Source organism: Heteronotia binoei, chromosome 2 (assembly GCF_032191835.1).
Source record: "Heteronotia binoei isolate CCM8104 ecotype False Entrance Well chromosome 2, APGP_CSIRO_Hbin_v1, whole genome shotgun sequence".
Classification (NCBI taxonomy): domain Eukaryota; kingdom Metazoa; phylum Chordata; class Lepidosauria; order Squamata; family Gekkonidae; genus Heteronotia; species Heteronotia binoei.
Genome location: NC_083224.1, coordinates 177,348,421 through 177,375,921, shown reverse-complemented (window position 1 = coordinate 177,375,921; position 27,501 = coordinate 177,348,421). Strand labels below are relative to the sequence as shown.

The 27,501-nt window shown below is 45.8% G+C and overlaps 1 protein-coding gene across 1 annotated transcript; it reads right to left on the bottom strand.

Annotated features, from left to right (window-relative positions):
• On the bottom strand, positions 1-25,611 carry LMNB2 (lamin B2). Its single transcript, XM_060232534.1, has 12 exons — positions 25,274-25,611; positions 17,809-17,945; positions 9,492-9,648; positions 7,326-7,451; positions 6,642-6,812; positions 4,936-5,061; positions 4,019-4,239; positions 2,173-2,458; positions 1,854-1,961; positions 1,504-1,623; positions 813-911; positions 1-222 (listed from the first exon to the last, which is right to left on the bottom strand). The coding sequence occupies exons 1-12, from the start codon at positions 25,481-25,483 to the stop codon at positions 181-183; spliced, it is 1,803 nt and encodes a 600-aa protein (XP_060088517.1). The 5' UTR covers positions 25,484-25,611; the 3' UTR covers positions 1-180.
• Between the last annotated feature and the right edge of the window lie 1,890 nt (positions 25,612-27,501).

Below are 27,501 nucleotides of genomic sequence, written 5' to 3'. Positions count from 1 at the left end.
TTCTGGCCAATTAACATTTCCTTTAAAAATTAAGACCACAGAATCAAATTCTGCTTTTAAAAAAACACCCCTATGAGATATATAAAAATAGTTTTCAGTGGCTCTGGACAAAAACAAAAAAACCCATAAGAGCAAATAAAAGAAGAAAGAAGAAAAAACGGTTAGCAAAGATGTTTCCTTTCACATGACTGTGCATCCTCTGGAGGTCGTCCTGGGATCCCCCTGAAACAAAAAGGAAAAGCAATCAAGCGTGGGAGTGGATGCTAAGCGTCAGCTGCTCCCCTGGCTTAGGGGGAAGGGCTCAAGGCACTTCTACTAGGATAAGGCTGTCACTGGACCTGAGAGCTGCTCAACTGCTTTGCATTTATCAGTTTTATCATCTACTTTAATGCCATGCCACACATACTGTGAACTGTCCTGAGTCCACTATTAAGGAAAGGGTGCAGGTTATAAAATAAGTAAATAAAAGACCCAATTCTACAACACACAGCCTATCAGAGCCTTTTCTAAGAATTCAAATGTGACTGATTTTTGTAGTTCTACCTCTCTTGTGGGGTAGGGGTGGGGAATGGAGCCCCCAAGTGAATATACTCCCACACATTGGATGGGACGAGCAAAAACCTGATCTGCAAGCCAGGGCTTAAGGGCCTTTGCTACATACAGCCCACTGATTCGCTCTGCACTAGAAATGCCAACATTTCTGTTTCTGCCAGAACCTCAGTACAGAGTACTGGACCTGGGAGTGCTCAGCTTAACAAAGTTCACAACAGGCAAAAGCCCTTGTGGAGATGCAAAATGTCCTTTGCTGCTACCTGCTGGTGAAAGAGATCTTCCTCTCCGAACTCCGCTTCATCTTCTTCCTCATTCTCCCGAAGAACACTGGACTGTGTCAGGCTCCTCACAGCCACTTCCTAAGAATGAGAGAGGCACAACTTAACAGTGCCACGTGACAAGCATGCTCAACAAATGCACAGTAATATTGCAAAGCTAGATCTTACACAAGATTTGAGCCAATGGTTTTCAGAACAGGGAAGATACCCACCTTAAATTAGTGACCTGGGCAGGGATCAGAAATTATCGACCATATTTCAGACTGGCAGGACTTCCTCTGGCCCCGCCCAAACTTTTACCTTTCCTTTTAGCGTTTTACCTTCCCTTCTCCTCTTTCTCTGTCTCATTCCAACACCAACTCCCAAACCTACATCCTACTTTACCATCTCCAAGCTGGCTTTTGCCTCAAGTCTCCCAAAACCATACACATACTAATTTCTGCAGTTAAGACAAAGGAACCCAAGAAAAATCTGGACAAACTGCATCATCTGTTGTTGGGAATTCCCACTTTTACAGCACAGGAAAAAAAGACAAAATTAGACATGGGAACGGTTATGAAGTTGCTTTAAGGATAGAGATCCACTCCATTCTGTTTCTATTCACAGACACTACAAACACCAACAGTTCACCAGGAACTCTGTTTGGTCCCCTTTGTTCTAGGTATCAACCTACCTCTCCATCAGAGTTCACCAGGTAAGTGCGGATGTTCGCTCCGGTCCCCCAGCTCCCCTGGTTTTTCCACACAAGAGCCGATGGCGGACTGTGGGCCACTCCAGCATCAGCAGCCCAGATCTAGAAAGGGTGAAAGACAGACATCCCCTGTGAGTGCTCAACACACTGCAGTTTTCCAGAACAATAACAAAAGACCTGGCACCACACAAAGAGGTTCATAAAACACGGGGCATCCATGTGCTTGCAAACCCTGCCCCCACTGGCTTAACATAGCAGCTTTCACTGGTCAGATTCCTTCAAGTCCAAATCGACAGACACCAAAACGCGAGTCTCACAGAGCTGTGACTTACCGTGACAGTCTGTCCGGCCCTGAGGACGTACTTCGGAGTAAACTTGTAAGCAATCTCTTCCCCATCTCCAATCCTCCTCTTCAGTCTCCAGTTACCAAGAGACTGGTCCTGATGCAGAAAAACAAGACAAAAAGGAATCTCTCAGCAGCAGTAAATTATCTAGTACAGTTCAGTACTTCATGATGGACCATGCTTGACCAAACACCAGGATTCCACCTCACTAGTGCTTTGGCTGGCCCGATGCACCAATGCACGCTCAGGCAACAGCAAGTGACGCATTCCCAAGTTTTTCTACTCTCTCTCACCAGAGCAAGCGTACCTTGTCTGAGCGGTTCTTCAGCTGGACATACTTCCCTTCCGGGTCTACGTCTTCAATGCTGATGCTCCCTTTGGCTGAGCCCTGCTGGGACACTTGGAAGGCACTGCTGGTGGTGCTGCTGCTGCTCCCGGTCCCAATCCCACTGGAGCTGCTGCGGGAGAGCTCCTCTGTCTCGATCCGCTTGCGCTTCCCTCGGGAGGAGCGAGCAGTGGGAGTGGTGCTGCTGCTGCTGGAGGTGGCCCGGGAGACAGTGATGTGGGACGGAGGGCTAGGAGACAGCTTCAACCTAGGGTGGAAAGGTAGAGACCAAATTGCACGCATAGACCAGACACAACAGCATGGGATCATTCCCGTGAGTTACATACAATTGTCTTTCAGGCGCTGCTGGGACAGTCGTGCCACAGATATGTTTGGTTTCTGATGCAATTAAGAAATGCATTTATTAGAGAACTTTAGGTCACACTTAACATGATTTTAGCTCCAGGAGCAAAGAGGGTTTGGGCTGGGCTAGGACAAGAGATTCATCACACCTTCGTCCCAGATACCACATCCAATTCCATTCCCCTCCCATCACCCCTTCCATCTTCATCATGGGGCCTTCTGCTGGTGCCTGGTCCATGATTGGTTCATTTGTCAACCACTAGGGCAAGGGCCTTCTTGGTGGCTGCCCCTGCCCTCTGGAACGAGCTCTCCAAGGAGGTTCGTGCCATGTAGGATATATTAGGGCATACAAGGCTGCCTTGTTTTGTGCAGCATTTAATAAACTAAGAGAATGGGTGAGCTGGCAGGCAGGCCAGTTTTGTTCCAAAGCTGACGACCAGTAGAATTTTAATTAGAATCTGTTTTATAGAACCGATTTGCATTTGTCAGTTTTATCATCTACTGTAAGTTTTAACACCATGCCACATATACTGTGAACTGTCCACTATTAAGGAAAGGGTGCAGGTTATAAAATAAATAAATAAAAGACCCAACTCTACAACACACAGCCTATCAGAGCCTTTTCTAAGAATTCAAATGTGATTGATTCTAACATAATTGATCTGAGCTTCATTTTTTTTTAAAATCACATGACTCTGCTGATGGTTAACTGTTCTAAACATTTTTTTTGTTTACAAAATTTTGTCTTGTCTAAAAGCCCACCTGCTATATAGACAGGCCTGTTAATAAACGAAACAGAAAACAAATAGATCTGAGTAGAGGGGCAAATGTTACAGAAGGCAATTTCAAAGAAATATCAAATCAAAAAAGTAAGCAAATCTAACTCTAACCAAATCTGCTCATATGGGATGTTACGTTAATCCTGCTTCGCCTATCAAGAGTTGGGAGCAATCCTCACTGAATCGACTGCTTACTCTTGACTGGCATTTGTTTGAAGCTGGCTTCTCTTTGTAATACTCCCCTTAGTCTTTAGATTGTAATACAAGTGTGTTGGTCTGATGAATGAACAGTTCACGCACCTGATGAAGTGGAGCCTTGACTCAAGAAAGCTTTTTGCAAAGTAAATTTTGCTAGTTTGCCATTGGACTTGTTTAATTTTGCTGCTACAGACTAACACAGCTACCCATCTGACTGCGCCTTCTTAGCTTAACAAAAGAGGACTGTATGTTCCTCCCTATAGCATGCTGCATGTCCACGCCCATGAGCATTGTCTCATTCAGGAAAAATAGATCTCTCTTCACCCATGGGAGAGCAAGAGCATCCAGCTGTCTGAGCATCCATCCTCAGGGAAGGAGGGAAGGCTGCCCCCTCCCCAAGAAGCCACAAAGGCAAGCCCTAGCCACAACCCGCACTAACACGCAATCCCCTCCCTGACTTAATATCCTTCTGTGGGGCTCCTCCCTACCTCTCCTCTTCTCCTTCCAGGAGCTTCCGGTAAGCACTGATCTCCATGTCCAGGGCCAGCTTGACATCCAAGAGCTCCTGGTATTCCAAGAGCTGCTGCTGCATCTGGTCTCGCATCTCCGTCATCTCCCTTTCCTTGGCATCCAGCATCTTCCTGAACTTCTCACGCTCGTTAGCCATCAACTCTTCCAGCTCCCGGATCCGTTCTTCCGCAGCGTTAGCCTGCCCCGGGGAAAAAAAGAAGAGAGTACTCAGTGGAGGAGCTTCAGACTGGGGCCCAGAAAATATGAGTCCTGGAGGGTACAGGCAGAGCTGGCCTTAATTTTTACAGCAGGAGGCTTGGAGTTCAGAGCTCCATATATAGGGAAGGAAAAATTCAATTGACTCAGCGGCCTAATTAGAGCATTGGTGTGCGTATCTTTTGCAGAATTATCTAGTGATAAGACAGAAAAAGAATGTACGAAGTTTGCTTTGAACACTCCAGCAACAATAGTGGCAAAACTTCTGGATAAAAGCTAAGCAGCATGATCTGAGATCTTCCCGCAAATGTGAGGGAGTGCTTGCATCCTGATGATCCAGTTATAGCCAAAATGTTATTATGGTCCATTATGCACAAGGCTCTTTTTTAAAAGCAGGAATGCATGGAAATGCAAGTTCCGGCTATCTTGGTGGCAAGGTGTGTGACCTAATATGCAAATGAGTTCCTGCTGGGCTTTTTCTACAAAAAAAGAGCCCTGGTTATGCAGAAGTTGTGGACTTGCAACCTAAACTAACCCTCCATTCTTCTGGACTCACCGTGGGACATGGAAGAGACACCTTCAGTGGAGTCACACTAAAGGGGGTAAAGTGGGGCAAGATACACAGGCTGTTACAGAAGCTGCTGAGCAGAAAGAAAAGTCCATTTGTATCCCCCCTCACCTGCTTTTGCAGCCCAGAAAGCTGGTAACTGAGAGAATCTATTCTCACGCGAGCCTCCTTCAGCTCCTCCCGTGCGGCACTGGCAGCCTTGTCATTTTGATCAGAACACAGCTTGGCATTCTCCAGCTGCAACAAAGACAACCGTGTCATTTCTCAGGTCAGATTTTAATAGCATTTTTTAAAAACACAAAGTTACTACCTGCCCAGAGCCTCTGAAGCAGGGCAGAATAAATCTAAATGGGTACCTAAAAGGGGAGAGCTCCCAAGTGTGGGGTGGGCTCAGAGTACGTACACGAACACACATGAAGCTGCCTTACTCTGAATCAGATCCTTGGTTGGCCTAACAAGGTCATTATTGTCTGTTCAGACTGGCAGTGCCTCTCCAGGGTCTCAGCTTCAGATCTCTTACATCACCTACTGCCTGGTCCTTTCCACCGGACATACTGATAAGAGGACAGAACCTTCTGCATACCGAGGAGATGCTGTAACAATGAACCACATTCTCTCCCGTGTGCAGCTTGAGCGACTGCAAGCAGGAGCTGCCTGCTTGCAGGCCAGAGCATGTTCGCTGTGACCAGAGTTCTAAGCAACTGTTCTGCTCCCAGCAAACGGACTTCCACAGGCACTTGCTACTCTCTGGAGATCCAAGATGCTCTAGGCCTGCTCTTCCAGCAACCCAACAGAAAGCAGACTGGGGCCAGGCCTGGAGCTGCTGCCCACTTGTGGTCAGACATGGTCCATGCTTCCCTTGTCATCAGCATTCGGCCAGGACTTAATGGCTGTGGTGTTTCTCCTGAGGAAAGCCACCTTGGCTATTTTTCCTGGGCTGTGTGTCCAGGAGGGGCAGCTTCATCATGGCACAAAGACATCACAGGGGCCAGGGACAGAAGCCAGTGGGAAGGAAGGTGGCAAGGCTAACATCTCAGAACTAGTGCTGAATCTTCCCCAAATCTCTTTGCTCCTGGGGGGAACAAGCAAGACGATTTCTGAACCATGAAGAAAATGGCGGAAATACCAAACTTGGCAGCCCTATATGGTCGAGGACCTGTCTACCTTAGGGACCGTCTCTCCTCATATGAACCCCAGAGAGCACTGAGGTCAGCCGGGAAAAACCTGCTGACTATCCCCGGACCGAGAGAGGTGAAGCTGCAAAGCACCCGTAACCGGGCCTTCTCCTCTATAGCCCTGAGCCTATGGAACCAACTTCCAGAGGAAATGCGGGCCCTAGAACAGTTCCGCAGGGCCTGCAAGACCTTCCTCTTCAGACTGGCCTTCCCTGATGAAAATGGAAATTGCGAAGGAAACCGCCATCAGAAAAAGTAACATAGCACTAGCACTTTTAAAAATTAACTAATTTAATTTTAAAGCTTAACCAGATTTTAACTAAATGCTGATAATGTTTAATGTAGTTTTATTTACTTGTATAATTTAACTCTGAACCATGTTGTTAGCCGCCCTGAGCCTGCTCCGGCGGGGAGGGCGGGATATAAATAAAATTTGTTGTTGTTGTTGTCAGTTCAAATGGGCCAAGATGCATCCAAGACTGCACTGGCCTGCACTCTTCTCATCTATGGCACAAACAGCCTCTCAAGAAACCACATTTTACAGCTGAAAGACTGACCTCTCCAAGGATTGGAATAGAATGGGATGAAAGCTGGACTCTCGGGAGGGGAGATCTTTGTCTGCAGCTCACTGGGAGGACTCACCTTGGCCTGGTAGGTCTGTTCCAACTCCAGCTTGTAGAGCCGGACCTGCTCGTCATGCTGGCTGCGCAAATCCTCCAGGGCCTGGGCCATCTTGGACTGGTACTCCTGCTGGTGGCCACTGTCCACTTCCACCAGCTGGCGCTCGTGCCGCTTCCGGGTCTCCCTCACTTCCTGCGCGAAACCAATTCAGATACAGTCCCAGGTTAATGGGGATAAAAAAAAATGCAAACATGGAAGAGTGTCTGGACTCCAAAGCGGGCTGAGAGAGCCAAGCCAGGGACTGCTGACCCCACCCATCAAGGCATTCCAAGAGGACACGGAGGGCACTCCCTCAAAAGCTGGAATGCCAGGGCATGTTTCCTTGCGTATTAGGACTGAATAGTCTGCCCTGAAAATTCAATTTAAGAAGCTCAGCCCCAATTGGAAACCCAAACCTGAGGAACTATGGAGCATCCACTCCTCTCCCTACCCCCTCCATTTCATTCAACATGGCAGGCTGGGTGGCAACCAAAGGGACTTCAGTCTCTCAGTAGCTGCGTACCCCCCCTCCACCTCATGTCAATGTAGGCCCCACAACTAGGACCCTCTGCACCCTGCTTGTGACTTTGGAAACCCCACCTGCCAAGGTGCCATGGAAGAACCCCCCCCCTCCACCATGGGAACCTTCCAGGCTGATCAGCCCACCTCCTCAAAAATGCTCTTCCTGAAGTCCAGCTCCTCCTGCAGGCTCTGGCAGCGATTCTCCAGGTCCACCCTCATCAGCGTCTCCTTCTCCAGCTGCTTCTTGGCCACTGCATGGGCATCTTCAGACTGGGTGGGAAGAGTCAGAGTCAGGGAGGATTCCATTTGAGTGACATGGGAAGGAAGATACGGTCACACACAGAAATGCCAGGAATTTCATCAGCAAGCCAACTGTTTTTATCCTGACTCGAGCTGCATCTTTGTCCAAGAGCTGAGATTCCATCCATTATCTTTGTCAGAACAGGCACACTCACATAGCAAAATCACTCAGAGAAAACACACCAGGCACCTACAATTTGAGGGTGTCACATGAAACTTTGTGCCTGGCAATTCTGATGCGACAAATGGACAATAGTCTCTATAGCTCCTTCCCACTCCAGACTCTGTCCCCATCTCAGTCTTCCCAATCCACTAACAAAGCTCAGCAAAACTTAGCTAATCCTAGGCTTCTCACCTTTCATTTATTGGAAGTCTCCCAAAATCTCACTCCAGAAACTATTCCCAACCACCCTTTCTTATGACAAGCAGCTTGAATTTCATTCCCCCCCCCACAGTAGAAACCAAGATGGGCTTGAAAAACGGGGAAAAATCCAAGCCCACCTGAAAGTGTGCATTACATATGGCACCTTGAATTTACATAGAAGATGTACTGGAGCCCAGGAGACATTTGATTTTTTGCATTCATAAATATAAAAAGCCAGTTTCAACCAGCTAGAGAATAAGGATGCCCAGCACATGCGGACCCAAATTGGGTAATTCCACAGCATTATAGCCAGAAACTGTGTAGCGATGGTGGGGCAGTCTTTCTCCAGGCACCACTGGGGATTGCAGATCCATACAGCACTTTAACATTCTGTACTGTTGCTTGAAATTACTCCACAAACTTGTGCCCACACATAAGACTTGCAAGCAGCCCTCGGACTAGGGGTGGCCAACGGTAGCTCTCCAGATGTTTTTTGCCTACAACTCCCAGCAGCCATTGGCCATGCTGGCTGGGGCTGATGGGAATTGTAGGCAAAAAACACCTGGAGAACTACTGTTGGCTACCCCTGCATTACAGCAATTTTCAGTGCTAAAGATCACCCTCTAAGACTACTTTGCATGCATTAAGTGTGTGAAGTTACAAATTGCTGCTGTGGGGGGGGGGGGGAGAGGTCTGCAACACACACATGCATGGACATACAATATATGAATGAAAAACAAGGAGCACATGTGTCAGAAAAAAAATATTCCCACTAAATAAATGAGGAATCCCACTAAATAAATGAGGAATCCACAGTACACTATCACCATCTACTGGCCATCAGTGGAAGCATCAGAATGCCTTTCAGCGTGAATATTTTATTCACAAAAATGTACAGGCTGCCTGCCAATATTTTCCAAATGGGGGGAAAACTACAATCAAGAACAGTACAGCAGTAAGATAAGCAATCCTACAGCAGCAAATGGTTCCAAGACTGTACAATCAGGACCCAAAAAGACATCATGTGAAAAGTATATTTGACTTCAACACAGCATAACTATACCCCATTCTCCCGAATGAGACTGCCAAGCCATAGAAAGAGCTAGTCCACATACACTCTCGTGAATCTCAGCCAAGGTCAGGCCATATGCTGCGCTGAGGTTTCTGCCCTTCCCAGAAGAGGTGTGTGTGCTTAAATTACTCAACTTTAAACGTAACAGTAATAAACTGATTGCAATATTGTCTGAAAACCTCCCCTGAATTCGGTATTGTAAATCCAACAAGCTAGTCTGCAAGAGAACGCCCATTTTTGTTTTCTGAACAACCTAAATGAGACAACTGCAATACTTCTGGAACTGGAAGAGGGGAAAATGAGATGCATTTCAGCATAGCCACATGTTACGCCTCCAATGCAGGTTTCTATGCTAAACATAATTAGATTAAGGAACAAGGCAACTCAGTTACTGATGGGAGAAATGCAACGCCGTAGAATCCAGCACCTAGAGCAGTAAACATAACTGTTCCTACAAGCACTGTGTCTAGCCTGTTAAAATTGCTATTTCCAAACCTAACCAGAGCCCCAGCATTTCACTGAGTCACACCACCCACCACTATCAAAACCTGTGCCAGCACCATTGCAGTTTTACCTTGGCCAGCTGGGAACGCAAATCTGCCACCTCCGCCTCTAGGTTGCGTTTCTCAGTCAGGGTGGCCGTGAGCTCCACTTCGCTTCTGTGGAAGAGGACTTCGAGCTCTTTGATGCGACCCTGAGATGTGGACCACTCGCCATCTTTCTTTTTATAGCTAGAGAAACCAACAAGGGGGAAATCAACATTAAGCATCTCTATCTTAGGCCTGGTAACAAACGCCATCGGGGTCATGGTGGATGCAGCTTCAAGCCACCAGCTGTCACATGGAGGCATTGGCCCATACAAACACTCAAGAAAGGAGGACTTACTGCAGATTCCTGTTCTCACCCATTGCAATGAAGAGTTTCTCTCGCAGCAGCGGATCAGGTTATATAGCCCACATTTTGCAGGCAAAGGCCTCATTTAGTTGTGAATCAACCAGGCCACCTTACCACATTTGACTGTTCTTAAATACATTTTTTTTGTTGTTTCTGTGGAGAAACACCCTCCACCCAAGAATTCATCCCAATGTTTCTGTCCACAGGGTCAGGACGCCTGCTGCAGAATGACAGGCAATTTCAAAAGAGCCATACGGACGGGAGTTCGGAGAACAAGCTGTGAAGCTCCATGTCAAGAAACCAAGCCTCTTGAAGCTGTTAAACAAGTGCAAATCTTTATAACAAAGTTTCAGTGCAAATCACAAAATATTGTTGGCTTCTTTATAAGCAAATCCAATTGCTCACAGATATGTAAGCACAGGGACCCAGCAGTCCTTACGTAGAATACATTTCACACTATTTGCATACAATTTACCTAGGTCCCCTTACCCAGGATTTTGGCAACAACAACAGCAAGCCTTTATTGGCATAAAACAGATTTAGCAGTAAAATAGCAATATAAATAATATAAAATCCTAGATAACAGAGTAGGTAGGGAAGCTAATATAAATAAAATAAGTAAAATATATATGAGTCAAGTTTAGCCAAATTAAATAATTAAAACAAATAAAATGTGGTCATTCCAGAACCATTCTGTCGGATTTCCATGGCCTGTTGAAGAAATCTAGCAACTGTTAAAGTTACCTCAGAGCAAGTGTCATTTAAAAGTTTGTGGACTTTGCCTGAATCAGCACAGCCCAACATATCTGCTAAAATATCTTTCAGGTATATACAACGAATATCATCATAAAGGGGACAGTTCAATAATACATGGGAAATAGTTTCAATACACTTGGGATTACAAAGACAATGTCTATTAGAGTACTCAATCCTGTTAAATCTACCAAATAAGATAGCAGATGGTAATGCATTACATCTCATTAATGATCTTGCTCCCTTTTTGTCAGATACGGACCATCATAGTCCAAAACTTGGTGCCAGACACGTTCCCTTACTGTTATATGTGGACGATACAGTCTTACTATCTTGTTCCAGAATTGGATTAAAACGTTTGCTTGTTCGCTGTATCACCTTCCTTAACAACAATAAGCTCCTATTGAACTATGACAAATCTAAAATTGTTGTATTTTCCAAATCTTGGAAACCAACTAAATGGTCAATAGGCGGCAAAGAGAAAGAACAAGTAAAATACTACAAATCCCCAGGATTTTGGATGTGAAATCCTCTGTACGGGACCTAGGTAAATTGTATGCAAATAGTGTGCTGTGTTCTACGTAAGGACTGCTGGGTTCCTGTGCTTACGTATCCGTGAGCAATTGGGTTTGCTTACAAAGAAGCCAACAATATTTTGTTATACGCACTGAAACTTCTATTATAAATAATTTTGCACTTGTTTAACAGCTTCAAAGAAGGAGCCACATGGTGCAGAGTGGTAAAGCTGCAGTACTGAAGTCCAAGCTCTCTGCTCAAGACCTGAATTCGATCTGGTGGAAGCTGGGTTCAGGTAGCCGGCTCAAGGTTGACTTAGCCTTCCATCCTCCCAAGGTCGGTAAAACAGGTACCCAGGTTGCTGGGGAAGGCAATGGCAAACTACCCCATTAAAAAGTCTGCTGTGAAAACATCGTGATGCAACAGAGTCGGAAATGACTGGCGCTTGCACAGGGAACTACCTTCACCTTTTTTTTTTTTAACAGCTTCAAGAGGCTTGGTTTTTTGACATGGAGCTGCACAGCTTGTTCTCCAAGCAGAATAACTGGCAGAAGGTTGGAGATATTTTTTTTTACAGTTTCAAACAATTTATTAGTAACATATGGTAGTATAGTCAATTTCTTACATCATTAATAACTACTTTTCCCCTCTATCCCATATACTACTTTCTACCCACCCCTCCCCCCGTTACTTGACCCCTGCCGGTGTACTAAACTTAAAATATTAATATTAAATGTACCCTTAATTATTAAGAAGCACAATTAAAATCCTCCTCCCTCTTATACTTAATCATTATAAAAAATTGTGCAATGTCCTTTTATTTTCCACTCTTTTTCCACGTAACTTCTGAACTTTTTCCACTCCATCTTAAATACTTCCAAATCATAGTCTCTTAAGGTTCTTGTTAACTTGTCCATTTCACTCCATGTCATAACTTTTACAATCCAATCCCATTTCTCTGGTATTTTTTCTTGCTTCCACAACTGTGCATACAATGTTCTAGCAGCTGAGAGCAAGTACCAGATTAAAGTTCTATCTTCTTTTGGAAATTTTTCCATTTGTAATCCCAACAGAAAAGTCTCTGCAACTTTGTTAAATTCGTATCCCAAGATCTTAGAAATCTCTTGTTGAATCATCTGCCAGTACTTTTTCGCTCTTTCACAAGTTCACCACATATGCAAGAAAGAACCTTCATGTTTTTTACATTTCCAACATCTATCTGGCATCTTATTGTTCATCTTTTTAGGAGTCATATACCATCTGTACATCATCTTAAAACAGTTCTCTTTGATACTGACATGCTGAGAGTTTCATAGAATTCTTCCACAAATATTCCCATGTGTCCATCTGTATTTCTTTATTTACATTAATTGCCCACTTAATCATTTGTGATTTCACTACTTCATCTTCCGTAGACCATTTTAAAAGCAACTTATAAATAGAAGGTTGGCGATATTAGCCCTCCTGCTCCTGGCACAGAGCACTCAGGCTCTTCATTTCACCTTTTCATTGTTCCTTTAGTAAGTCAGAATACCCTGAACTGAAAATGCGTGCTTGCTTATTCATTTATTAAACTTCTTTTTATTTTAAATGCCCTAAATCAGACCTCTGAAAGAACACTACCCCCCATTTAATCTTGCAGTCTCAAGCGCAGTACTGCAGTGGAGCAACAGAGCTGAAGCAAGGTAGCTCTGAAGTGTGAAGTTGAGATGGATGGCCCTCACACTTGTACTAGAAGGGTAGTGGGAACTAAGTGAGCCCCCAAAATGGCAATACAGGTGCAAAGCAATAAATGTACGACTCCATCTGGCAGGACATACTCCTAAGAGCCATAAGTGGAAGCTAGAGGTTACCCAGGTTGTAAAGGGCACCCCAAAGGAGTTACCAAAAGGGGTGCTTCACCAAGCAGAGACTTCTTCTGACCTCCTGGAGGAGGAGGAATAGAGAAGAATTACATGCTGCCTTTCTAGAGATTTGTTGGAGGAATGTTTAAAGTGAGCTATTACAAAAAGCAATGAGCACAAAAGCAGCATAAAGTGATACTCAGAGCAGTCTTTGGGTTAGAAGTAGACCATGGAAATGGCTTACAGACAAGACAGAACCTTTCTGCTCTGGGTTAAAAAAAAGGTTTTGATTAGGTGGCTGAAAGGCAGTAAAGTGGGTGCCAAGAGGGAGAGGGCATTCCAAAAGCAAGAGGCCACCATCAAAAAAGCCTTGACTCTAGTTGAGAGCTGCCCCATCTCTACAAATGGAGCATGAAGAGCAGGGCCAGCCTTGCCACCAGGCAAACTAGACAATTGCCTAGGGTGCCAGCATTCTGGGGGTACTGGGCACCCCCCATCTGAATGGTGATGTTATCAGTTCAGGGGGGCAGGGCTGCAGAAGTTCATCTTGCCTAGGATGCCAGACAGTCTAGGCCCAGCCCTGTGCGCTGGGGGAGTTAACAAGGGCACCAGAACAGCTAACAAAGGCACCAGAACTGTCCAGAAATGAAGATCCTCAGACCTGGCAATGGTACAAAGGATGATGTAGCTATCAAGGAATACAGAAGGTGATGATATTGGATTTATATCCCGCCCTCCACTCCGAAGAGTCTCAGAGCGGCTCACAATCTCCTTTACCTTCCTCCCCCACAACAGACACCCTGTGAGGTGGGTGGGGCTGAGAGGGCTCTCACAGCAGCTGCCCTTTCAAGGCCAACCTCTGCCAGAGCTATGGCTGACCAAGGCCATTCCAGCAGCTGCAAGTGGAGGAGTGGGAAATCAAACCCGGTTCTCCCAGATAAGAGTCCGCACACTTAACCACTATACCAAACTGGCTCTCACCAAACAGGCACCAGGGAGTCAGATTTCAAACAGTGAAACCCATTGGAAGTAGAAGGGTTAAACCTGTCCCTCCACAAGGCAAACTGAGGCTGCAGGAGCCTGCAATTGTTAATTTCTCTACTGATCTTCATCTTCTCTGTTGGAGCGGTAACTCTTGCCAAATCCCTGATGAAAAATATGGGGTGGGGCCTGGTATTATCGTACATTTCACAGTGCTGCCTGCTTAATCCAATCAAGGTCAATTCTGGGCCATGTAGCTGAGCTGTGTACCCCTGCTGCAGAGGAAGGACTGCTGCTCTGCAAAGCTAAAATTGTTCCAGGGGGCCCCATAGCTCTGCCTCTTAGTGGCTGACTGATCCGTGCCCATGCATAACGGCCAACTCCCCCCCCCCACCTCAGCGTGAACTGGGCCTCTGCTGGGTAGAAATGCAAAACCAAGGCAAGGAGTCCTCTCTGGCTCTTTTCCAGCATCTCTTCTGTGCTATCATGTATGGTATTCATCACACTAGACAAGGCGGGCAGACTGTGGTATGAGACTATAGTATTTCAGAGCACCTGGAACAGTAACTAAATGGCCTAAGTAAACTGCTGGAAGGCCACCGACCTGAGCCTGCCACCACCACTGACTGTGACATTTTAGCGGCCACTGACAGTGGTGGATTTTTTCTAAGCTAAGTTTAAATTTGTGCTCGAGAGGACAAGGAAAAAAAAGAAACAGCAGCAACAGTGCAGAACTGGCACTGGCGGGGGGCCATGGCACTGGGGGGGGGGGGGGGAGATAGTGCCAGTTGTCAGTGAAAACCCTACTCAAGCTGGCCCCCATATGATTTGCAAGCCACATTTAACAGCATCTGAAACTAACTTTGTGACTGAAAGAGTTCCCTGATTTTCAGTTTAGGGAAAACACCAGTCAACTTTGCAATAGCTTAGAAAGCCACAGTCTTAAATGATCACAATCGTCCGGGATCTTTGGTTGCAAATTCCTTCAAAGGTGAGAGAATTTTGGAACTCAAGTCTTCAGGGACAACGTTCAAGGATAAAACATGAAAGGGAGCATGCGCTAAAAGCAGATTTTTTTTAAAAAGCTTTTTGGAAACACAGCTCCTCTGGCATAAGCACCACACAGGTCCAGATGGTGCAAGGCAGAGGGTAGAATATTTGGCATACTTCACATCTATCTGCAAAACTAAACCTTTGGTATGCTAACTATGTCCTGACCTGGATAGCTCAGACTAGATTCATCTTGTCAGATCTCAGAAGCTAAGCAGGGTCAGCCCTGATTAACATTTGGATGGGAGACCACCAAGGAATTCCAGGGTTGCTAGACAGAGGCTAGCGAAGGCAGCAAGAAAAAAGACCCAACGTGAGATGTACTGACTGTATAAAGGAAGCCGCATCCTTCAGTTTGCAAGCTCTGAGCAAGGCTGTTAAAACGACAGGATACTTGGGAGGACATTATCTCTAAGGTCATCGTAAGTCAAAAGCAACCCGACAGCACTTTACACAGGTAGAGGCAGACAGCGGCAAACCGCCTCAGAACATCCCTTGCCTTGAAAACCCTAGGGTCACCATTAAGGCAGCGGTGTGACTTGTCAGCCAAAAGGGGGGAAAAACTATCTGGCAGGCAGTAAAAAAAGTACTGCACATTCAGACGCAGCAGCAAGCCACCAGCAGCGAATGTATTAAACAGGACATAACAGCTTTTAAAGAAACAAGATGTCACACAGTGCCTGCAGGCCAAGCAGGCTGTCAAGAGCCACTTATTTGGACAAGATTTTAACGGTTAACATGAATGCTCTTGGAAAAGAACAGGAAGGTAGGACTGAAGCAGTCTAAACGGATAGAGTCATTTGGTACTTGGCATCACTGCTTGGAGGGGGTGTCCCCACTTATCATGTGAAGCCACTGCATGCTCTAGTTTCCAAGTGAGTCGAGGAGGCAAACTAAAGAGATTTAGTGATGCCGGCTTTGTAACACATATCTGTACACGGATAACTGAAGTGAGAATCAGTGCTAAGACTATTTTCACATGAACGAAAAGGTATTTGGATGAGAGACCTTCAGGGAATACCAGGGTCATGAGGTGGAGACAGGTAATGTGAAGCCACCGCTGAACATTTCTTGTTTTAAAACCCTGTGGTGACTTGACAGCAAAACACACATATGTAAAGATAATAACGGGGAGTCAGTACACTGCTTATGAATAAGGAAGCTGAAGAAATTTTTACACGCAAATGTGTGGAACAAAAACACTAACAGACGAGGAGACAGGGTGCTCCTAGAGCCAGACACCTTAACTTCATACTAGCTTTCAGCTTCAGATTACTCATATAAATCAACCCTCAGACTAGCTTTCAGTTTCACACTACTCATATAAAACAGCCCTCAATATAAAGCTCTATCAACAAGATGCCACCGGCAAGCAATACTAATGAATACATTAAAGACGACAAGGGTCATAAATGATACAGATTTAGAAGCAAGCAGTATACGGGCAAAGTTTGTGAATGATGCCAAATTATTCAGAACGTGGAAAACCGAAGCAGCCTGAAGAACTGCAGGAGGATCTCTTTCAATTGCTTGAGTGGGGGCAAATGCAGTTCTGTGCAGGTAAGAGTAATGCAATGCCCCTTTGACAAAAAAAAATTGACTTTAAATATATGGTAATAGGGTCATGGGGTCAATTTAACAGGCCAAGAAGGTCTAGAGGGTGAAGGGATAGCTCAGTGAAGATGCTGACTCAGTGTACTGTCAGTGGTGAAAAATACAAATTCCATGCTGGGGATTATTAGAAAAGGGGTGAAGATAAAATTGACAGTACTGAAATAATCTTTGTATATATTTATGATGTAGTCTCATTTGGAATACTGTGTAAAGCAGGGGTGTCGAACTCATGAGAGCCGGATCTGACATAAATGAGAACTTGTTGAGCAGGGCCATGTCAGGCCGGCCATATGTGTACCTATTTAAGATTAGGTAGCAGAGATAAACTATAAAGGACACAAACACCTGTGCAATTGAGCAAGACTGGCAAAGCAAGCTGTGATGCAGAAGGAAGCAAGAGAGAGGGAGAAGGGAGCAGATGACAGCCAATTGCTCAGGGAGCCTGATAGGAGCCCTCTGGGGGCCTGATTCAGTCCCTGGGCTGCATGTTTGACACCCCTGGATGCTGGTTGCTGTATCAAAAAGGATATTGTAGAACTCAAGAAAGTTCAGAAGAGGGCAAGCAAGGTGATTCAGAAGCTAGGGCATCCTTCCTCTGAGGAAAGGTATTTCAAGTTAGGAGAGGGGAAGGGACTAAGACAGACATGGCGAGGGAGATAACATGACTAAAGGTTGATAAAATTATGCATACGATATAGGAAGCAGATAGAGAGAAATCTTCCTCTTTCATAATATTAGAATGTGAGGGACACCTGATGAAGTTGATGGGCAATAAATACAGGATCGAAAAAAGGAATTCATTTAACAAGCAGATTCCACCCCCTTCCTGTGGTCAGTCCATGCCCACATTCTCAAAAAACTAAGAGGGCTCCATTTTCCCATGAGGTGGATGGATGTGAGAGGCAGGGCCGGATCTAGGGGGGGACAGAGGGGGGTGCTTGCCACGGGCGCCACCAGAGTGGGGGGCACCAAATTGGGTATGGAGTCCATTCTATGAGCCCATAAGGTAGAATGGGCCCATAAGGGGGTGCCATTTTTTAATTCCCCCCCCCCTCAAAAAACATGTAGATCCGGTCCTGGTGAGAGGCGTTCACACAAACGACTTGCAGACATCCTAGAGTACCCTTACGGACCCCCAGACCACAGAACCCAAATCCCTTTGTACAGTTGGTTTACACAGGTCTTCAGCAAGTTACTGGTGTATTCTAAAACAAAACTGCACTGACTATTCCCCCTTACCTCTTATTGAGTTCATCAAGCTCTGATCTCAGTTTTCCTATTTCAATCTGGAGCTTTGCCCTCTCCCTTGCCGTCTCATCCAGAACTCGACGAGCATCTGCCAACTCTGACTCATAGAGGGCCTTGATCCCAGTCACCTGCGTTCATAAAAGCAAGAATCAACTGTCAGAACCAGCAACTTAAGAACCAGCCTGAGTTCTACAACAAGATACTACTTGGATGCAAAGCGACGGGTGGGAGACTGTCAGATAATTTTCTGATTCCAAAGAGCAGCACTGGGGTGGGGGGTTTTCAGGGCCCATCTAAATGGCACAACTGTTTACCAGGCCAACACAGATGAGGATACGGCAGAAGAGCTCAAGCCTGCCTGACTAATGGGGGAAGGGGACTTCATATCTTTTCTTTTGACTGTTCTTTAGAGATGCAATAATTTGCATCATATGCTCCCAATTGCCTCTCACTGTTGGCTTTTATGCAAAATGTGAGAGGTTGCCCTTACTCCTTGCTGTAGACATGGGGAGAGGCTAAACCAAAATCACCAAATCAGTGGCTAGCATTATATGGTGGTTAGTGGGCTAGACTAGGATTTGAGAAACCCAAGTGTGAAAGACCCCACTCTGCCACAGAAGCTAGCTGGGTGACCTCAGGCCATTCACCTACTTTACTGGGCTGTTGTCAGTATAAAATGGAGGAAAGAATGTCGTTAAGCTGCTTTGGAACCCTACTGGGGAGGAAAGGGGATTATAAATGAAGTAAATAAATAATGGGTTTGTGTATAATTAATCAACAATCACAGATGCTCTGAAGGGTTCCATGCATCTTCTGAATGAACCTGCACAGCTAAGTCACTTTACTGACCCCTATCAGGAAAAAAGTCACTGAGAATCCTTGAATAAACACTCTTATCAGTATTGCTTCCTTGCTTAGCTTTTCCTAAGGCACTTCACATGAATTATCTCAGAAAATGTTGCAACACCTCCAGAGAAGCCAGGATTATCCTCTTCATCCTCACCTAGGGCTGGAGAAGTGATGGGAATCTCTCTCTAAGCAACACCAGTTCTCTTGGGTCCCCATCTCCCATACGAGAGCATGCATATCTGCTCAAATCTATTCCAGAATTTCCAGTTGGGTCACAGGTCATGATGGCACACGCCTGAGCATCCATAGCAAGCTAAAGTTGGAAATGGCTGAGCTTTGATCTAAATGTGAAAGTCCTTGCTAAACATCAACCTCCTTACCAGAAGGAAATCTATGGAGCTATTGTTTTTTTTAAAAAGGTGTTACCAGAAAAGAAGGCCAAGTATAGACCAGCCGGTTTCAGGCAAATGGATGGAAAGCCTTGTGGGCAAGAATAATTAAACTGAAGAACAAGCTTTGATGAACCTACAAGAGAAGCTGATCTCACAGACCAGCTCAAATCCTTCTGCATATAAACAGCATTAGTAGCAGACATTGTAGAAGGGCTAATCTAGCAAACATGCCTTGCAATCCCAAAGAGTGTTACAGCTGTCTAATTCCATGGAAATTAATGGGTTTAGAAGGATGTAATTCTGTTTAGGATTACACTAAAAACATCCTGGTATGTTTTTAAAACTTGTAATTCATGTGATTTTTTTTGTGTCCATAATACTATGTTATTTTATTTATGAAATTTATAGTCTGCCTTCTCATCTGGGCTCAGGGTATTGTTTTTACTTGTGGGCTGCTATGAGTAGTTGTCCAGAGAGGCACCATACAAATTGTCTAAACAAAAATATCAAAATCTTTGGGTAAATCTTAAACTTAGCAACCGTGGATAAGAGGATTCCTTTATGTGTCAGTAACCAGTTAAATGATAAGCAGCAGTGGGGAAGGAGTAAGAGGGCACTGTGTGCAACAATGGGAAGTGAGCAATGAGCTGTACTGGAGCAGATGCTATCTAACCATCAATGAACCTGAGTCAGAAGGGGTAAGGTAAGGTAAAGTACAACAATTTGTAGAAAATCACCAAATTATTCAAGATGGTGAAATCCCAAGCAGACTGCAAAGAGCTCCAGACTGGGGGAATGAATAAGTGACAAAAAGGAAAACGAGATTCAATGTAAGAAAGAGCAGAGGGAAGCACATCAGGGCAAAAAAACTCCTTGCTTCACATATAGGCCAACAACTTTGCTTCTAGACTCCTAGAAAGCTGCAGTGGCCAACATGTCAAACTGATGAACATGCCCACCCATCTGAACGGTTGTTCAAGAGTCACTGAAAACTTAGTTCAAAACACTGCTGCCCATTCCTGCTGCATTACAATACTTCCACTGTGAATTTAGGCAGGTTGTGAAAGGGAAGGAATAAGCCTGTGCTCAGATCTCATGACCATCTTCTACATGCCCAGGTAATGCCAATTGCCACTTTGGAGGTCAGGAAGGAATTTACCTCCAGACCAGCTTGGACAGGGATTCTGCTTTTTGCCCTCCTCTAGGCACAGAACAGGGGTCCCTGGGGGAGTGTGTGGCTATTCATTTTCCACACTGTGCGGGGGGTTGGATTAGATTACCCTTGGGGTCCCTTCCAGCTCAATATTTCTACTTGTCCCACCAGGTTTTTAAGAAAGCAGTCTCTGTTTTTTTGGTTTACTTGCTGTTTTGGTTTGTTTTATTCGTTTTAAATTTGAAGAGATCCCAATCTCTATTGTTTCAAATTGCAGGCTGCTTTGAAAATTGGCATTGAAATGCAGCCGCACAAATTTTAGCAAATAAATAAATTTAACTGCTCAGAAAAAACCTCTTCAAGTTGTGCTCCTCAAAAAGGATCACAAATAAGCATATATGTGTGGCGGAATTTATTTTGGGTTGGCCCTCTTTATGATCTTACACATACTTTTTATGAAATTGGCTACAAGAACTCTTTCTGAAAGTAGCCATGCTCTTAGGAAATGACACGAAGCCCTTCAAACACCTTCGAAGCCTCTATATTTCTCTATGATTTTTGGCTGCAGTTATGAACTTGGCCACCAGAGTTCTAAGCTACTCAGCACTATCACGCATTCATAACAGGGCAGCAGAATAGAAAAAAAAATTACTGGAATTTAATTAAAGCGGGAATTAAAAAAAATAAGAGTTACTTATAATAATTATTGCTAGGTGACTATGGGTTGGCTCCAAACCGTTTTCCACTAACAAAAGGGGTGGGGTAAGTTCTACCAATTCTTCCTGCTACAGACCCTGAAGCTGCCTCTCATAATGTTCTTGAGGGTCCCCATCCCCCAGGGGTAGCACTGGTGGCCTTGATGAAGGCAGAAAAGCAGGTTATATATTCTGTAAATAAATAAGTTTCACACAGGTGAGTGGGCTGTAGGGGCTCTTGTTCCACTGATAAAAGCACCTTTTGTGAGTAGGATATTTAGTCCGGACACAATCCCATATTTACAGTGCAATCCTAAGGAGAGTTACTCCAGTCTAAGCCCACTGAAATGAATGGAATTAGACTGGAGTAACTCTCCTTAGGATTGCACTGTGTAGCTTCTATAGTGCTGAGCAACCCATCTCGAAAAGGGAAAAAACACAGAAAATGCCACTTAAATAATCCAGGGACAGGAGCATCTTCTGTTCAAGGAAAGGCTGGAGAGTTTAGCAGGAAAAGGCAACCAAGGGAGTAAGAGATATCGCAGGTCTATGGCTCAGCGACACATCCGCCTAGCAGGCAGAAGGTTCCAGGTTCAGTCCCTGGCATCTCCAGTGAAAAGGATCAAGTTGTGTCTGTTATGTGCTCCCAAGGTGCTTCTGACTTATGGGGACCATATAAATTAATGACCTCCAAAACAGCCTATTGTTTACAGCCTTGCTTGGGTCTTGTAAACTGAAGACCATGGCTTCCTTTATCAGCTGTAGGCGATGTGAAAGACCTCTTCCTGAGAGATCTATTGCCTGCATGGATAAACTGAGAGGACCTGACTCAGTATACGGCAGCATCATGCATATACAAGGTCATTAATAGTGTAGAGTTAATAGAAAACATATTTTACTCACGATGAAGCTTTATGTGAGAACGAGAGAAGGGAAAAAAGGATATTCTTCACACAATGCATAATTAAATTATGGAATTAATTATCACAGCATGAGGTGCGAGTTACTTCTTAGGCTATTTTTTTTCTTTTTTGAGGAGATTAGTTAAATTCCTGCAAGAGAGACCATTTGCCAGAAGAAGCTGGCCAGACAGCGTGCGGAAACAGAATGCTGGAATCATATGATCCCATGTAAGGCAATATGTGTCTTTTTTATGACCTTGTTAGCCAGTCCCTACAACTAAAAATAAACCCTGAATTGCCCATGCTCACCGTAAGAGTTAGACTCGCAGGAACTGTAAAGTAAGAACTCTTAATTACACCTCATGAATTCTTTATCAGCCATCTTTGCTCCCTCCCTGCTATCACTCCCACACTAGCACACCAGCCGTGTGTTTCTTTCTGCACTGCAAAGACTACAAGGAAGCACCCCCTCTGCCTCACTTCTAGGCACAGGACCTCTTGGAACCTTCTCAAAAACACTTGCTTCAAATGGACAAAACCTTGCCGTCCCAGTTCCCCACAACTTCTCAGCACCAGCACGATTACCACTCCAAGGTGCCACTTTCATTCTCCTTTTGGTGCAGATACCTCCTACTGTTTGCTGTCTCCTTGATGGTTAGGGCAACCTCCTGAGAACTGGCACTCTGGCTGGGAGACCCTCTGAATTACCAGCTCCACGCCTCTACCCTAGAGCAAAAAATTCTGTCCCACGCCCTTCCTAATAACCAGTCTACAGAGATAACGGTCATTTCATATTTTCAAACAACCCGCTTAGACTTGACACCAGGGAGCGCCCCACACATGCTGGCTAAGGGCCAAGCTCCATTCACTCTCCTACCGCAGACAACTACAGACAAATCAGGGCCGAGTTAGTAAAGCATGGATCTGAGACGTGCTTCCTGCCAGTTACAACTTATGCATCTCCAGCGATTTGCATGACAGATAAAATGCCTTTCTGGCACTAAGCTTGTGAGTTTGGCAGCCATAGTTCCAATACAGACACACCCTTGGGTGCTTTGCAGTGCTCCACCCAGGTCATAGCTATTGCAACAACTGTTACTAGACATTCTAGAAAAGCATTTTAGTTATCGTATCACACGAAGCCTAGGGAATACATTTCACTGAAATCAGTGGTACTTAACTGAAGTATGAGGGCAGAGGCTGAATGTCAAGATGCTGCCCCCCACCCCAAGCAAGCTCCAGTTCACAATGCCACTGTTTCCAAACAGAAGAGGAGCTGCTACGGTATTGACCCCAAAGCATGAAACTGAAATGGGATCGCCTCTTTTCCCAGGAACTGCAAGCTCCTCTGGCCCCAGATAGCAATTTTAAAACGGGAAAGTACAGGTACAAAAAGCAGGCCTGAGATACTGGGTCTTAAAATGCAGGACCAGGCACTGTCTGTCTGAAGAGGGACACTACCAAAAGGGGAAATTCTCCAACAGTTTATTTCAAAATGAAGCTAAAATTAAGGTCAGTGTGCTCACATAGTCTGAGAAGCTCAGCAGTTTTACATTATTTTCAGAGGCGGGGGGACTTCCCCACTGATGTGTCCTCCTCTCTTTCTCCCCAAATGATTCATCAGCTTCTTCTAAAGCCCATCTCGGGACTCTCCACAGATCCTGTAGCACTGCCCCAGGAAATGGCATACGACTGAAGAGTCAGGCCAATGCCACAGAGTTTTAGAGAAGTCATTACGGGCTATAAGGGAGAAACGCAACTTGATCAGCTTGCATTTACTGTCCAGAAATAAGAGCCTTCAGTAGGCAGGCCCAAGGAAAGAAAGGCATGCACTGCCATGCTTCTGCCTCATTCATGCACATGCATCCTTCAGCAAAAAACCTCCAAAATCTTGTTTGCGTGTGAGTGGATGATTTCTATAGTGCAATGACAGTATCCTGGACCTAGCCTATTACACCTGGCAGTTGTCCCAGGTGTGGTGGAGAAGCACAGAAAGAGTACAGGTAAGCACATTCAGGAATATTAGCCTCTTACACAACGTGTTTGTGGGCAGCAGGGCAGGGATGTTTGTGGTTTTTAGAACAAAGGAGCCCCACCCTAATCCCCTTTTCTTCAGGAAAGTAGAAAGACCTTTTGTCTTAACTGCAAATGCTCACTAAACTATGAATGACTGTTCACTCATAGAACATAGTTTGAGTGCAGTGGCCCCTTTAAGATCAGCAAAATTTAATTCTGGGTACAAGCCCTCCTGTGCATGCACACAAGAACTGATACCCAGAACTGAACTTTGTTGGTCTTAAAGATGCCTCTGGACTCAAACTTTGTTCTGCAAGTGAAAAGTCATTCACAGTTTAGTGAACATTCGCATGTTTCTGCACTTTCACCCTCCTCTCAACTTCATTCACAAAACCAAACGCAACCATTTTGGGCTCTTACAACCCATACTCATTCAAGTGGACATCTCTCATTGGCCTAACAGCTGGACTGGTGGTTTCCCAATTTCTCCTCCTCCAAAAAAATTGCTGTAGTGCGCGCACTCCCCCCCCCCCATAAAAACAGGCAAGAGCAGCCACTGCTAGATCAAGCCAAGAATATCTATCCATTTAGCAAGAGCCCCAGAGGAGATCCTTGCAGAGTAGAACCACCTTAGAGAGCGCAACTCGCAAGGAAAACTCCTGGAGAATCCCGGCTCGAGCGAAACCCAACCCCACACAAGCCTCCATGTACAGTGGCCCGTAGCTACAGTGGGGCCCAGGCCAATCCTTTTAACACCCCCCCTCCAACTGTATGGCCCCTCCATTGGAGGGCCCCCAATCTGTCCCTTTTGCTCACCGCCACTATAAACAAGTAGTAGCATTGCCGCTGGTGTTTTTGTTTTTTTCCTCTCTCCTTCCCTAGCATGCACACCAAAGGGGGGTGGGGAGTCAAGAGGTCTCTTGTCTCTCTGAGGGGCTCCTAAGAAAGGGGTGGTGGTGGGGAGCAGAGCTGCTGTGACTGTCCAGGCGAAGTGGGGGGGGGGGAGGTTAGCTTGTGGAACTCAAGGCAGCTTACAGTGCTGAGAGCCCAAGGCCACCAAACTGGGTCCCCACCCCCCAAAAAACAACAAATCCTGCCGTGGGCCCCACCAAACATTAAATCCTGGCAATCATCCCGCCGATTTGGAAGGAGCAAGCAACTAGTTCCTAATGGGAGCCACTATGAAATTCAAACCCCACCCAAATACGAGCCTCCACGTGCAGAGGCAGTTAACCAGCTAACAGAACAGGAACACACAATAGCAGTCCTTCTCTCAGCGGATAAACTGTGCGCCTGGAGACTCAGGGAGGACATTTCCAAGCAGCTCTCTCCGAGACCCTTCCCCACTAGCGCTCTTGAAGACTAGCGCCTTGACTGCATGGCAAAGCGCCCGTCCCACCACCAGCAGCCCTGCCAGGTAGGCACACAGGCCCGCACGCGCCCACCCACCTCGCGCGTGACCACCTCCTCCTTCTCGGAGACGCGCAAGAGCAAGCGGTCGTTCTCGAACTCGAGGGCGCGCACGCGCTCGATGTAGTGGGCTAGGCGGTCGTTGAGCTGCCTCAGCTCCTCTTTCTCCTGCAGCCGCGAGATGCGGGTCGGGGAGAGCGGTGTCGAGGAGCCGGGCGGCAAGCCAGAGCTGCGAGGAGTGCTCGACATGATGACGGCTGAAGCAGCAGTGGCGACGAAGGGCCGCTCATTCAATCCGCCCGGCACTCGGGCAAGTGGGCGGGCGGGAAGGAAGCAGGCACAAAATGGCGGCGACCGTTGGGCGCAAGCGGCGCCGACGCCTTGCGCGAAGCGCCATGGGAAATGGAGTCCGTCCTGCCCCGCTCGCCTGCGGACCAATCGGAGAAGGCAGAGCGCGAGGGCTGTAAACCCTCACCCTCTAATGCACTGGGAAATGTAGTTCTTTTGGTGCATCCGCCATTTTGTGGGGACGGGGGGGGGCAGATTCTCAGCCTCACAAATGTTAGTATGGCAGATCTACAGCACTATGTCTGAAGAAGCCATCCTGGAGACAGAGGACTAGGTTCCTTCTGAGGACAATAAAATAATAAAAATGCAGGGACCATAGTGGGACATAAATCCCAAGAATGAAAGTAGTGAGAAGCCTTTTGATAGGACCAGTTAAAACACACTATTAAAAATGTGCAACCATTCACATTCTCCAGCATTCTTCATCTGGTTGAATAAAAGAGCAGGGGAGTCATGCTTTGAGGCTTTTGCAGTGCAATCCTAAATGGAATTAAACCACAGACTGGCAGCTTTTAAGGGGATTAGACAGTTCCATGGACAACAGTGACCACTAGCCATGGTAACTAAAAGGAACCTCCAGTTCAGAGGCAGCCAGCCTCTGAGTCCCAGCGTCAGAAGAAAACATCAGGGCCTCTACACCCTGTTGGACTATTAAAGATGACAAATACCAACAGCCTGCAGGCTGCAGAACTGATGGAGAACACCTCTTTGTGGACACCTGGCCTTATGGCAAAGTAAGGGACTCGCTTTACTGGAAAATACAAAAAGATTTTTTTAAGGAACTAAAAGGTGTATGTGTGGGCGGTGGGGGGGGGGGAATCTCAGAAAACTGATCTCAAACAACTGTCCCTTTGTTCATCACTCCTTATTCTTCAGGGAACAGACAGCGATTGGGGCAATTCCCCTGTCCCCACTGAACACAATGCAGTACACACCTCTCGGTTTCCCATGGAGCAGTACCTCTTCTTTAACCTTGCCTTTTGCAGTTCCTTTCCTGGAGCTGAGGATCCCTCTTACCGCTAGGGTAGCCATCTTTAGATGACCAAGCAAAGAGGATGAGAGCCCTCAGAGAAAAGAGGACAACATTTGCACATGGTAATTTACATCCACGAGATGCAGACTTAACCTACACATTATTTCTGTCATGTAACTAGAAGAGGAGGAGATTTGATTTATATCCAGCCCTTCAATACTTAAAAGAGCCTCTCCACAACAGACAGCTGGAGCTGAGAGAGCCCTGACAGAAACTGCTCTTAAGAGGAACAGCTCTGTGAGAACTCGTGAATGACTCAAGGTCACATCAGCAGGTGCATGTGGAGAAGTGGGGAATCAAATCTAGTTCTCCCGGATAAAACACTGCACCAAACTGGCTCTCTAGAAATACAGCTCACTATAATGCCAACTTTGTCTAGGGCAACAAGCAGTCCCCTGAGTAACAACCCAGCACTCAAATGTTTACAAAAAGCTAGGGGGCGGGGGAGTGGAATCTGTCAATGTGATAAAAAAATGAACTCAAAAGTTTCAGAGGAAGCCCTTTGAAAAAGAGCCCCAACCTCCCTACTGAGCACAGGCTGCCTTGGTCACCTTATCTGCCTTGACCGGGCTGAACCTACCCCCCTTCTGCCTATAGCCCCCTTGTAGTTCACTTTGGCATCCTCAGCCTGCTGAAGCTTGAGCCTTTGCCTCTGTACTGCCCTCTTGCCTCTGTGGGAACTCTCTTAGAACTGCTGTCCAATTTTGCCTGCATCGTGGTTGCTTTTTGTTTCTTTTCACCTTTTAATTGCTTTGACTGTCCTGCCTAGGAACTAGTGGACAGAACCACAAGAGGAGGAAAAAAATCCCTCTCTTGGTACTTGCAACCTTTTCATTTGCACCTGCTGAGAAGAGGACAGCTGAAAAACAACTGAATGGGATCCATT